This window comes from Peromyscus californicus, unplaced genomic scaffold, assembly GCF_007827085.1.
Source record: "Peromyscus californicus insignis strain IS unplaced genomic scaffold, ASM782708v3 Scaffold_8__1_contigs__length_139910024, whole genome shotgun sequence".
Lineage (NCBI taxonomy): Eukaryota > Metazoa > Chordata > Mammalia > Rodentia > Cricetidae > Peromyscus > Peromyscus californicus.
In genome coordinates this window covers 97,148,146-97,163,078 of record NW_026294606.1, presented here as the reverse complement: position 1 = coordinate 97,163,078, position 14,933 = coordinate 97,148,146, and the positions used below count along the sequence as shown (strand labels likewise).

At 41.0% G+C, this 14,933-nt stretch overlaps 1 protein-coding gene across 2 annotated transcripts in view; it reads right to left on the bottom strand.

The window, feature by feature from the left end:
• Positions 1–14,933, bottom strand: part of Adamts18 (ADAM metallopeptidase with thrombospondin type 1 motif 18) — a 149,706-nt gene that overhangs the window by 58,440 nt on the left and 76,333 nt on the right. For both annotated transcript variants that reach the window (XM_052728758.1, XM_052728759.1), the window contains 3 exons: positions 13,124–13,261; positions 10,318–10,471; positions 443–538 (listed from right to left, as the gene is read on the bottom strand). In XM_052728758.1, the coding sequence (XP_052584718.1) occupies positions 443–538; positions 10,318–10,471; positions 13,124–13,261 (388 nt within the window). The remainder of the gene's footprint in view (positions 1–442; positions 539–10,317; positions 10,472–13,123; positions 13,262–14,933) is intronic.

Below are 14,933 nucleotides of genomic sequence, written 5' to 3'. Positions count from 1 at the left end.
TCATTTATTGTTATGCCAAGGGTACCTTTCCTGTCAGACCCTACTAGGAAAAGGAAAGACAACAGAAATGAATATGAAAAGTTTTATCGATAGACATTTCTGTTACTAATGGGAACACCTGCCCCCTGGGGCTCTTTCATAGGACATGAAGTTTAACCCACAAATGGCATGCAATGAAGCCTATTAGTTCAGTGACATAGAGATACTTAAGAATCAAGGCCCCATCTATAAAAGAGAAACACAAATAAAATATCTATATAAAAAAATGAATGAACTGGTCTACATATTATAATTCTGTTTTATAATTTTTGCTTGCTAATACTGATTACTTTTAAGAGAAGACAGAAAAAAAAATGTAGCCAAGAATATGTGCCATTCTAGAGTCACAGTTCTATGACCTCCACACCATTCTAGAGCTACAGACTAACAAGTGCACAGTTACCATACTCAAGCCACAAACGGTCCCTTCTGCTGCAGGCATGAACTTGGTTTCACATCTGTGGCCCACGCGGTGGCACCAGAGTGATTTGCAAATATCCTGAAAGGAAGGGGAAAAAAAAAGGTGGGGAGTAAGACTGATAATACACAAAAAATGCAAACAGTCAAAGCTTTTGGGGTGCTGTATTTTATTTGGGGATGGATGCAATCAGACCAACCCCTCGAAGTACAGGCAAGTCAAGTTGGTGGCAGTAGAGCAAGCTGTTGTACTAAGGCGATAAACAGGAAGTCTCTGTGCCCCCTGCATGTTCATGTGTATTTAGTGATGGGGGTGGCACTAGTTAATGTCCAGAGCACTGACAGTTTGGCCCTAAGTGGTAGGGGTGTGTGTGTGTGTGTGTGTGTGTGTGTGTGTGTGTGCGCGCGCATGCGCAATGCACACATGTGGAAGTCAAAGAACAACTTGTGAGAGTCAGTTCTCTCCTTCCACTACATGAGTCCTGGCAATCATCAAACTCAGGTCATCAGACTTAGAAGCAAGCACCTTTACCCTAACCATCTCACTGGGCCCAAGAGATCTGTTTTCTGACGACAGTGACAATAGCCTGGGTAACAGAACAGATCAAGAGGAATAAAGCAACTCAGACTCAGTCCGTGTCCCCAGCATGTTTTAGAACTCCAGAAGCTACAGGTTCCTTTCCCCCTCCTCTAGTTGCTGCTCTGAAAGTTGTAAAACTATCGCCTGACCTCCCTGCCTCTGAGAGATGTTCTCAAGGATAAATGACAGGGACCATCCAGCCTGTCACACACAGTTCCTAATGTCTTCGTTATGATTCTCACCACCGTCACCACTTTCTTAACCTCGTGCCAGTACTATGGCAACTTATTTCTGACACCAGGCCTATGAGGTAATTTTAAAGGATTGGGAGACAGCCTCTCAACACACAGAACCCGGGCTGTTGTCTATATGGGCTTCCATATCAAGGTATTCTAGAGTTGAAGGCAGTTATTGAGCAAGAGATGTGAGGAGAGTAGGTCAGACTGGAGGAGCAAGAGGTCTCCAAGGCAACAGTCCAAGAAAATGTGCCAATCTTATGGAAGGGCCAGAGGCATCTTCCATCCATTCAGAACAAAGGTCATTTTGCTAGTGAGCTTCTGCAATCCTAGTGTCAGTTCAAGCCATAACTTGGAAGACCAAATACCTTTCTTTCCTACAGCCATTGGAGAGCCACGACCCATGCCTATAGCAGCCATCAAAATGATCCCAGCACAGAGCAAAAAAGGGGGGAGAACTTAAGAAAATAGAAAAAGGAGTTGGGGGATGGTGGTCTAGACACCACAGCCAAAGCCAAGCCACAGGGCTGAGACAAGGCGCAGCTAGAGAAGAGCAGGCAAAACACAGGGATTCCAGAGAGAAGTGAGACAGGCTGTACGGACATGTTATTTCCCCTGTGGTGAAGTGCAGAAGTCAAATGTAATTATAGCCGACGACATGCTTTAACGACCACAAAAACCCTCTGAGAAAACTCCCTTTCAAAGTAAACAAAAAGGGGAGCTTGCACTCTTTTGCTGGTACCTCCCTCTTTTTCCCCCTTCAGCATATCCCACTTTGTCTTATCTATAATTACCTGGACTTAAGTCATAATTTAAGAGAAAGAGAAATAACCACAGAGACCCCTAAGGTCTCATGTTGCCTGGATATGATCCCCCCCACCTCAACAAGACCACATATTTAAGCAACGCTGGCTGTACTGGGTCCTGTCATTTGCTGACCCATGTTCTCTGGTTATATTCCACAAGACAAGTTCCTTCTAGTAAAATATGACATGTTGAAAATGTTAAAAGCATCTGAAAACTCAAGTTCTAGAGAGTGTATACATACTCAGGCTCTCATCAGGACTTCTAAAGCTATACCATCATGTTGACTTTACCTTCAAAATATCTCCTGAATCTAAATGCTTCCCATACCATTGTTACCACCCTGTTCCCATCTACTTTGCATGTGCCTTAATGTCATACCCTTTATCACAAGCCTAGCCATTGTGTTTTGATCCATCCCTACCCAGCGAATTCTCAACAGGGCACTACCTGATACAATGGCCCGTAGCTGTATATGACTTTTTCCCTGGTCACATCTCATGCCTTCAAGAGTCAGATATGGTATGTGGCAATCATATTGAAAAGCAGAGGACAGTCCCATCATTATAGAAAGTTATGCTGGCCAGCATTATGAGCTAGAGGGATTCTTCCATGTCAGTCAGTTCAGTTCATGTTACTTCTCTGTTCAAACCACGTGATGCTGTCTCACTTGGCTCAGGGTAAATCCAGGGTCCTTCTTGGCCCCTTCCAAGCCAGTCACTGAATCCTTTTTATCCCTCTGCTCTCATCTCTTACAGGTTAACTCTTGCTATTATGGTTTTATTTCCTTGACTGTGATAAAACTCCTAACTTAGAGGAGGAAAGCTGAATTGCAAATAACAATTCCAGGTTACAGTTCACCCTAGCATATCAAGACCTTGAAGCAGCTAGTCATATCACATCCATGGTCAGATCATGGAAATAATCAATGAATGGATAATTGTTTGCTTACCCTCAAGCTGGCTTTCTCCTCTCTTATACTGATCAGACCCCAACTCGGGAATGGTGCTCCCCACAGTGGGCTGTTTTCCTATATCAATTAACAATCAAGATAATACTCCATAGACATTCCCACAGGTTAATCAGATCTAGATAATTCCTTATTAAGACTCCCTTCCCCAGATGATTCTAGGTTGTATCAAGTTGAGAGTTAAAACTAACCACACACCTGCTTACAGCTGCTCTATCCACACTGGTGCAGCCCTCTGAAAGCACCTCCAGGTTGCTCCAAACACAAGCCTTTGCACATCTTGTTCTATCTATATCTCCAGCGACCTGGATACCTAACAGTGACTCATTTTTTATTTCCGAAAGTTCCCTTTGAGAACTCGTGTGTGTGTGTGTGTGTGTGTGTGTGTGTGTGTGTGTGTGTGTGTGTGTGTGTATGCATGTATGTGAGTTTGTGTTGGTATGTGTATGTCAGGGCTTCACACATGCTAGACAAATGCTCTACCACTTAGCAACATGCCAGCATTACTAATTAAAATTTAATTAGCTACCGTGCAATCAACCTTTAACCTATTTATCCCAAAGTCATTTCGCCAATAATGTTTGTTTAAAATATTTTCCATGTATCATCCTCCTTCCTAACACAGTGTCACTGCTACAAGGGCAGGGTATCAGGCACACTTTAATAAATATTTTTTTACAAGTCAATATATGAATTAAAATGACTGACTTTATAATTAGATAACATCCTCACTAGTAGTAAGTAGTCTGCAATTCTTAAGAGGAGTCTTCAACTAAGACACACTAATCCTAGCACTCAAGAGGCAGAGGCAGGTAGAGCTCTGTGAGTTTGAGGTCAGCCTGGCCTACCTAGTTTTAGGACCCCCTAGTCCATATAGTGAGACTCTATCTCCAAAAATGCATGAGACTCTGACAAAATAGTCTAAAAAACATAATGAAAAGGGGCACTGCTGGGATACACTTCCAAGGGAGAGCTCTTATCAAGCATGAAGAGGCTCTAGATTCAATCCAGTATTGAAAAGAAAAGAAAAGAAAAGAAAAAAGAAACAAAAATCCTACTCCCTCGCTAAGAGTTTTCCCTCATTACCATTATTTGATTGACTCCACAATTGTTCTCTTTAATGTGCAATGGGAAAAATGAGACTCAGGGAATGTCGGATGAATACTCAAGTGCTCTCAGCAGTAAATCTCTCCTAGGTTAGAGCTGAAACACCTTGTGTTTAATCTCACTGCCCAAGCTTTTAAGTGGAAGCAGTAATTAAAAAGCAACAACCACCAGACCATGTCATTGGCATCACTTTAAGAATCAGGTTTGCTGAGGTGTAATTTGCAATAATATGCACCCATTGTAAGCATATGGTTCTCAAAGCTCTGACAAAATATATACACCACTGTAGACACCACCACAATCAAAACAGGACGTTAGTGTCACCCTCTGAAATACCGATCTTGGAGGCAATCATTCTGACATCTGCCACCTTTCATGCTTTTCCTTACATTTGGACAGTGGGATTGTATCAAATGGACTCATGGCATTTTTCAACATGTAGCTTTTAGTTCTCCATGTTTTCACGTATAGTTATTTTTTAATGAAATAAATACACTGTTTTATTTTGTCTTGTCATTGTCTAAAGATCATTCTGAAGGTTGCCTCTAGTCTTTAACTCTTGTCAACCAAGCTTTAGCTAAGAACACTACTGAATAAGTCATTTTTGTCCTAACTATCTCTATGATTTCTGTCAGACAGAACACTTGGAGAGGATTTACTGAATTCAAGGGTAAAAATATGTGTATGAAGATATATAGTCATTTCTACATAAATCAATGGTATCTTTCCTCCGTGTTCAAAGAGTTCATTCAAAAATATACAATCAAGAATTCAATCCATGTTGACTCAGAAGCCTGGGCCTTACTGTTTTCTTTTCTATTAGTGCTCTATATGTGATTTTAGATTATTTAACTCCTATTTCCTTACTGTTGAGTTCAAAGGAAACAATCAATAAGGTCATGTATTTTTCACCAGTAGCTTAACGGGACACTGGAGTCAGACAAAGAGAGACCCAGAAAAAAACAAAATTACATACAAAGAAGAATTGGGCTATGGCTGAATCTGTGGCCCAAGTGTTCTGCTAACACAGTCTGTACAGTATTACACTAACTGCGCCTCCCCTTTTGCAGATAGAGGGGAAAGCCATAGTCTCTATTGGAGGCAAGGTATCTTTAGAAGATTGTTAGAGAAATGTGGGTCCTTTAGTCAAACAGCACAAAGACAGGCCATGCTGGGAATATAATGTGGTGTGCACACCCAGATGGCATCTCTTTTTGCATGCACATGTGTGTCTGATATGCATAAGTGTGTATGCATGTTTAAATGTGGAGGGGCATGTGTGTGCATATGCATTTAGAGGCCAAAGGTCCATGTTGGGCATCTTCCCCAATCCACTTATTAATTGAGACAAGGTCCACTGGTTCTACCGGCTTACCCAAAGATCCCCTGTCCTGCCTTCTGAGCTGTGGGATTACAAGCTAGCTGCCATGCTCAACAACCTGGATTTTAAGTGGGTGCTGAGGATCCAAGTCTGGTTCTCAAACTTTATCCACTGAGCCATCTCTCCAGCCTGAGGTGCCCTATCACATAAATCACCCATGATTCCCCAAGGGAAGGATGAGAGGGAGGAGGAGGGCAAAATCTACTTTACGAAAATGGGAATGCCTAAAACACTGAACAGAAGCCATTGTTACAAGGCCAATAATTAACTACAAAGGATATACTGTTATGTCAGACAAATAGTTAAGCAGATTTTACATGAACTGGGCCAAGAAATATGCATAGATAGTCACAATGTGGAATCACAAATTCTTTTTTTTTAAAGGAGATGTTTCCTAAATATTTCTTTTTTTTTCATTTCTCTTTATTAAGAAATTTTCTAATCACAAGTCCTTAATGATACATAAGATGGAACCCAGAGGAAGGACTGTTTAAATGTCCTTGGGGGGAAAGAGAGGTAACTCTCGGGCCACATCTTTAACAGTACAGAATGATTACATGTTTGTCATACAGAAGGCTATGCAGTATTTTAGAATGGGAAATCCATAGACAAGGGCTTGTACATGCAAGAAAGTAAATATTAAATAGAATATTTGAAGCTGTATAAGGGCATGATATAACTGGGATGTAGACTTTTGGGGAAAGGTAATAAAAATTGAAAGATGATGTGATATATTACAGAGAAGCTTCTAGAAGCTTTCTATTTATTCTCTCTTCTTTAAGTCCAATGTCAAATCCGTAGAGAAAAATACACCCATATCCTAACGCCTTCTGGGAGAAATGCTCTCTGAAATGATGGGCACTAAAACATTCACTAGTATTCAAATATCTTCCCCCAAATTTCTATTTGGCTTCAAATTCTCTCAATGGGCCAATCAACATGGATGCCTGAGCCCCAGCTATGTGACGGTAATGGGGGATACTGAGCTGAAATCAACTCTGAGGTATCTATCCCCTTTGTCCTACTCATGTTCAATACAGGAAAGGTACCAGCATACAAACATCAATTGGCTCCTGTGCCATGCTTCAGATCTCCCAACAAACATCATCAAATTAGGTTGGTTAGGCAGGAACTATTTATTTTTAAGTGTATAGTCATTGAATGAATGTTTTTCTCATCAGTTGCTAGCGAGGTAACTCTCTTTTAGGTCTATCTAAATGGCATGGAACCCTAAGTCAGATTACTAACGCATTTTCACGAACACTGCTCTGCCCTGGGTGTGATTTGAACCTCCAGCACCCATATGTTGGGAACTTAGTCTTCAGTGTGTTAATGTCGGGCAGCGGCATCGTTATCAAATGGGGTCTAGTGGGAAGATTCTAGGCGAGTGAAGGAGTGTCCTTGACAGGGGTTACTATGCTGCTCTTTCCTTCTGATGGAAACACTCTCTCCTGGAGGGAGGCTCTTAAGAGTCAGGAACTACAGGAAACTCATACTTTTCTGGGAGATCCATAGGCCCTTTTCCAAGGTTACACAAGCAATAACCAATTGAGATTCTTCAACTGTCCAAGCTGCCTCCAAGGTACTCAGAGAGCTCTAGGGATGGGATGAAGCTTTCTCAAGTGAACACTCATGCTAGGTGGGCAGTTGTGTGATACCCCTGTTTCTGAATCATTCATGTGCCTGTAAGGAAACCTAAAAAACTCAATGGTTCACTAAGCTGGACTTGAGTGCATGGTCTCCTTGATCCGTTGTTAGTGTCCTATCTGAGGGAGGGGGGCAGAGAAATGTGTTTATGTCTCCCCAGGAAATTTCATACAACAAGGATTAAGGTATTTCACCTGTCAACTCTGGTTAGTTCTCATCTGAGTAGGGACAGGATAAAACCACCCTGGGGGCATGGCTCCACTATCTCTTTTTCCAGCTTAACACTTGCAGTGAGATTATTTTCGTTCATGTATGCTCTAGCCATGGACATCATCCACATTGTGACACAGTTAGGAAAACCCTCACTAGAGCTAGTCAACATCAGTGCAACACCCATGAATAACCTCCTAAACTGTTGCCTAAAGCAACCTCTTTTTTCCATATGCAGCTTTGCTTCAGAATTTTCGTTACAGCCCTCAGACTGACCATACAAATACTGTGGGAAGGAACAGAGAACAGTGTTATTTGCTATGCAAGTGAAATTTGAGGCTGGGAGAAGAAGGAGAGTGGGCACACATAAAAAAAAAAATCATCTCAGACACCTCTGCCTCTGTGAAGAAGTCCAGTTCTGGTGGCAGTGATGCTGAACGTGTAAGGAAGAGGTCAAGAGGAACTCTCATATGCAGAAGGATGCTACTGGACCCAGAGAACAATCCTCACAAATTAGCCAGGGAAGAACTAATACCTTCTCCTTATGGGTGTGGACACATAGGTCAAGGGAGGCCCAATCATCAAGAATCTAGGCAAAGTTGGAATAAGACTCTAACCAGGTCTGCCTAACTCCTAAAGGCACAGAGTGTGCATGTGTGCATGCAAGTGTGTGTTGGTATATGAGTGTATGTTCTTCCAGAGGCCAGAGAGGCTGTCAGATTCTGTGGAGCTAGAGTTACAGGAAGTTATAAGGAGCCCAGTGCAGGTTCGGGAATTGAACTTGGGTCCTCTGGAAAAGCAGGACACACTCTTAACCCCTGAACCATCTCTCCAGCCCTGCATGCATGCTTTTAACTACCAGGTAAGCCTGACTTTCTAGGAGGAATGACAGGGAGAGAAGTTAATGAAAACTGAAGGGAAAAGGCAGAAAAGGAAAATAATGACAGCACAATAAAGGCCTGAAAGATAAATAAAAAAATTAAAAATGGGATTCCATTGTTCAGAAAATATCTTTTATTTTGATATGTCCATGATTTAGGTTGTAAACAATATTAGAAAAATACCAAAAGCTAGTTCAAAGGAAAAACAAGCCCACACTCAGGAGCCATCAATCAATCTCACCTTCTCCATCCACTGGCATCTTAAACCATCTCTCTGTTAGTCCAGACTCCCTAGCTCCCCTCCCAGACACCCAGACATCCCTGAGCTGTTCATCATTTCAGTTCTTTTCATTTAGAATTTTCAGTTCCCTTCACTATGCTTTCCAGGGTCAACTAAGGCTGAGATACCATCTTTTAAAAATATGATGTGGCACCAGAAAATGATTACGGCAGGGTACTGACGCCCTGCTCACTGCCTGACACAGACCAGGCATGATCCCTGTGGAATGGACTCATTCAGGAACTCCTTTGTATTTCTAAAGGAAACCATACTTATTATGCGCTCTGTGCTTACAATGTGCACATATTCGATGATTGAGACAGCTAGTGATGTCGGAATAAAGTGAGCAAAGGGCATGCTTAGGAGATTCTCCTCAGTGAACGGGTTATTCTACCTACTGCTGTGGTTTAATAGGCAAATTTGCTCACTTTAAAAAACCTATAATACATAATATAACATCCATGTGTCATGAAGGATATGCCCAAAGGATAAAGCTGTGGATTGGCTTTTTAGTAGTAATGCTTTTAAGTTACATTAACTTATATAGCTCCATATTGAGCCAGTGACTAGATAGATATCATTTCTCCAGAATGGACTTCTATTTTGTAGGTGAGCTGACTTAATGAAAAGCAGTATGTGCTTAAAACTACAGAGATACCACACAAGTCACGACAGTGGCTGTTGGACTGTTAGATTAAGGGAAACTGGTATCCAACAAAGGGGAGGCAGAGGCTTAACTTCCATGTGGGTGATTTGCTTTGTTTAGATTTCATCATTTAAGAGTTCTGTGGCTTTGGGCAAGCTGGATACCTTCTCTGGGATGTAGGTGAAGGGGGGCAATAACTTTTACTTCAAAGTGTTTTTGAAGATGGAGGTCAAATACAATAAATCTTTCAGTGGAATGTCTCATGTAGGACAGAGGGTCATGCAAAACTGCTGGGAATGATGGTGGCGGTAATCAGGACGGAAGCATTGCTGCCGACGTGTGTTGCTGCTGGTGGTGATGAAGAAGGAGCAATTGGGGGAGGAGGGGGGAGAGATGGAAGTAGTGAGGGAAAGGAGAAGCTCCCAACTTTCCTATTTCTCATGAGTCCAAGTACCCAAGACTTCAACATTTCCACTGGACACTGGGAATAAACTAACTTTAAAAGTATGGGACATTTTATTTGTGTTGGGACTGCAATGTTGTCAGGAATGCATTTTTTCGACAGAGCACAAGGCCTCTCTTATTTCTACACACTGAGATGTATTTTCTCACTGATCTTTGCTGTAATCTTGCTTCCAGGAGTCAATGCAAAAAGCATGCTAGGAATATTAGAGACTGTCAACTTTCTGGTATCAAGGAGAGTGTCTGCTGTAATAGTTTTCTTGCATGATGAAAGGCACGTGGTGTTAATTAATGTAATGGTGATTTTAAGCACATCACTTTAAAAGCACATGAAGACAACGAATCCATGATTAGCCCGAATGATCATTCTCAGCTTTGCTTCAAGGAATAAAGCCCGCATGTAAGAAGTGGGGAATTTTCTTCCAAGGACGCAGACAACTGGTATTTAAACCAGGCATGCATAGTCTAAGGGGGATAAGCCTGGATAATTCATTGACAGGAAAATTACCACTTAATTATCATGCCAAACAAATGACATTTTAGAGATAACCCAGATGCTAACCTTTGGCCTCAGCAAACCAAATGTTTATCCTTTTGGTAGGTACACAGGCACATGGCACATCCTTAATGCAAGTTAGAAATCATGAGGAAACATACCTTCATAACCCCAAGGCTGCACAGCTTGGCTTTCGCTCCAAATTGCCACTTACACTGTGTGTCGGCATCATAAATCTGTCCTGGGAGTTTGTCCGGATATTTATACTGTCCTGTTTGCTTGGGCTCATCCACCAGACAGCCAGCCTGTGGTGTACTACATTGATAACACATCCTTATTAACAGCCCTGTTCATCTGTGACCTTTCCATTTAAAACTGTACCTCTGCGAGTGCAGTCATGCAAAGAAACATAGAATGTGCTTAGAGAAACAGGCATGTGTTTAGAGTTAAAAAGTACATTTTATTGCAAAGACTGAGTCCCATCTAAAAGGCTGGAATGCATACAGTCATAAAGGGTTTTATAGGGAGCTGGAAGTTCTGGCCATCTAACCAATGTGCATTAGAATTGGGTAGGAGACAGGAAGTGTAAATATAAGTAAAATCTCTCTTCTACAGTCCCATTCAACAACATTGGACATTTTTACTGAGAGCCTACTGTGGGGCAGGCATCAGCTTAAGACACTAAAGCACAAAATGGCTCATGTACAGAGGATATCTGTCCTCATGGGGTTTAAATGATACCGTGCTTCTTAAAGATAGGATCAAGAAGAAATAAAGATGTACTTTGTCGCAAATAAACTTTATAAACAAAGTTATATCCAAAGAATCATGAGGTTCTAGGTGTACTGTTTCAGGCCTAGAAGAACCCTAGCACTTAGGAAGTAGAAGCAAGAGCCTCAGGAGTTCACAGTCATCTTCTACTACGTGAGATGTTCAACGCCAGCCTAGGCACACACAGGAGGCCTTGTGTAAAAATAAAACCACCCCATAAAATGAACTTTAGAATCAGGGGCATAAGGCATAAAAGCTTCCCTGAGGGATACCTGAGTGAGATGTGTTGAGAACATGGTATGGGTATTTTTTAAAAAATCACCTTATCCCCATTTACTTATATAATCAAATTATGCTGCCATTAAGAGGTTAGTTAGTATGTGATATTAAACGCAACTTTGGAGTCAGACATGGAGGTACTATCAACCATGCATCCATAATGACTTTTATAACTCTCATAAACCTCTTTAATTATGATGACTCCCATAAGGATTGTTATTTGGCTCAAATAAGAAGATGTAATGTACTTACCATAGCAGAGAAGGTAATGCCAATTCTTCTATAGCTACCATTACCACCCAAAGCCCTGAACTATAGCAACTTCATGATGGAAATTCAATCCACATGGAGGTCTCAATTTATAGTATTTATTGATTACTTCCTTACAAGAAGTAGAAAGGGCAATGTCAATCCCCAAACAATGAATTTAAAATTAATATGAAAATATATGGGGGCATGGCTTATGATAAATTAGCAAACATCTATCAGGTTTTTTTTACTATGTTTTAGGCATCAGTCAGCTACACATGCGCACATTTAATCTTTCTTGTTGACGTATCTTGATAATCCTGTGAATATTTCCAACTAATATACTGTAGCATAGGTGTGAACATATCTGGAACATCAATTTGTAATGAAACTTCACTAATATCTGGTCAAAGGGAGAAATCAGAACCCAAGTGTCCATGTGAGTAACATGGACTAAAGTGATATAGATACATGCATGCCATTAAGCATTGAGTTCTTTTATAAAGACTTACTATTATTTTTCACTCAAGTGTGTGTGTCTCTGTGTGTGGGTACTTGCATGAGTCAGAAAAAGATGTCAGGTCCCAAGAGCTGGAGCAACAGGTATTTGTGAGCCATCCAACATGGGTGCCGAGAACCAAACTCAGGTCCTCAGCGAGAGTAGCAATCACTATTAATTGCTGAGCCATGTCTCCAGCCCTGGGTTCATTTTTAAAATATAAATCAAATACTGGGCTCTCCTAAGTCCTAAAAACTGGTGGATTAGATTAAAGTAAGTAGTCATAGTAAAAAGGCTATACATCCAGGAATCTTAGAAGTTAAAAAAAAAAAAGAGAGATAAGTTGTGAATTTTAGATCTCGGGGTCAGAATGGATCTAAGTGTGAATCTTATGCCTACAACTCTGCAGCTATCATACTTTAAACATCACAGCTACCCCTCAGAGACTCAATTTCAACTCTAGACTGCAGATAGAAATAGGATTGCTCAGAGGACAGGATACACATATTTAATTTTTAATACATTTAAAATTTATTTGTGTGTGCCTGTGTGTACGCATGTACATGCGTGCAAGCACTCGGAGGTCACAATGTGAGTGTGCAGGTCAGAGGACAACTTGCAGAATCCGTGGTCTCTTGGGGGTCCCCAGGCTGGAGTTCAAGTAGTCATGCTTGATCACAGGTGCCTTCACCTACTGGGCTATCTTACCAGCTCAGGAAGGCAACATGTGGAGGAGATCTAGCACAGTAATAGGTCTTCAGTAGATTTTCAACAACCATATCATTATCATTATCAATGTCATCATAATAGGAATTTTTAGTCTTTCTCTTTATTGAGATACCAAAAGACATGCCCATGAATTATTTGATGTTTGGTTCATTTGATTGTTTGGTACTAGAGGTTAAACCTGGTGCTTCATGTATGCTAGGCAAGCGCTCTACTGATGAGTGGTATCTGTAGGCTTCCTTTTTACTTTTTATTTTTCAGGCTGGCCCTGAACTTACTCTGTAGTCCAGGTAGACCACTACCTTTCAATCATTCTATCTCAGCCTCCCAAATAGTCACAATGACTAATCCATCCCACCAGGTCTGCCTTGAACATCTGTTTTCACACCTACTGAACACTGAGATGGGAGCTGGGCACAACCCCTGGGATTTTATCCATTTACCTGAGGAATTTCTTGAGATACTGTCGGCTGCAGGAAGACCATGAAAACACCCCATTGTTTCCAGTCAGTGTGGGTGACATGATGTTGCCTTCCGCCTTCCTACAGGGGTTGCCTTCGCCATCATGAACCATGCCAAAGCTGAAACAGAAAGGAAAACCACCTTCTGAGAACTCATCTTCCGGGTTACCACCAGAAAAATGTGAAAAATGCACGGAGACTCAGCAGAGCCAGGTGGGGAAAGAATCAGTGACAAGAATGAGTTACTATAAACTACTGCAAGTTTTCTGCAGAAAAACTTGAAGAATGCTAAAGACATTGTTATTAGTTACAAAATCAAAAAATGGTGTATGTGCTCTATACAAAAAGGCTAGGAAATCTTGATCAAGATTTCTTTGGTTATGTCAGTAAGGTGGCTCAGGAGTTAAAAACACTTGAGGCCAAACTTGTCTGCTTGAGTTCAATCCCTAGAATGTACATGATGGAAGGAAGGAACTGACTGCTAGAAAACACACACACACACACACACACACACACACACACACACACACACACACGATAACAAACAAACAAACAAATAATAAATGTTTAAAAGATTTCTTAACTAACCTAAATCTTAGATAGCCAACTTTTAAAAATTCAAAATAGCTGATTTATTTTCCTGTCACTAATCCTGGAGCTATGGCACAGAAGTTGAGAATGAGGAGGAGGTAGAGACAGACTGAAGGTAATTATAAGCCCTACATTGATATTTATTTATAAAGCTAACATGATATAAATCTTCCTTCCAGTGATGACCAGACAATTAGCTAAACTCATCAATTCAGTTGATAATTGAATACCCTCATAAAAATAAAGATCTTCACAAGGGAATGATGAAAACTCTGTTCAGAACACATGGAAGGAAAACAGGACTTCACAATTTCTGGACACCGTTCTTTCTACGACATTAGAACAATTCCTTTGCAGAAGGAAGATAAGCAGTGATGATCTCTTTTAAACGCATTGTGTGTTGGGCTGGAAAGATAGCTAAGTGTTTAGGAACGCTTGCTGCTCTTGCAGAGGACTCAAGTGTGTTTCTCCACACTCCTGTCATGAGGGAGCTCACAACGGCCTGTAACTTTCTTGCCCTCTTTCCAATTCCCTGACGATCATGTACACTCTTCCTAGATAATCTGCCATCTCTTAGCATGCAGCACAAACACGCCATCTCAAATGGTCATAGAAACAGGTACGGTACGCTTCTGTGATCATCTTTGGAAAAGATTCGGGAAACAAAGCATGTTTTGTGACTTTCTTACAGAAGAGGCAAGGCAGAAAGAGATGTTTATATGAATTTATCATGAATTTAAATTGTTCCCAATCTGATTATTTAAAGAAATAAAATCTGCCTCTTAAGAATAGTGGTGGCGCACGCCTTTAATCCAAGCACTCGGGAGGCAGAGGCAGGCGGATCTCTGTGAGTTCGAGGCCAGCCTGGTCTACAAAGTGAGATCCAGGAAAGGCGCAAAGCTACACAGAGAAACCCTGTCTCAAAAAACAAAAAACAAAAAACAAAAAACAAACAAAAAAAAAGAATACATTTGTATAAGCAGGTATGGTTTCTATGGGGGAAGTATCATATTATATAGCTATCTTTTGAAGGCAGGCTCTAACAAATGAGGTTGTTATGCCCATAGATAGGGTGTTGCTGTGAGCTGTGCCTACAATCTAGCCATTTCTTTTCTATCATTCTTTCCAGCTTATCAAGCAAGTGGAGGGTGGCTGTATACCCAATGGTTATCAGTGAACTTGTTGGAATTTACAGGTGACT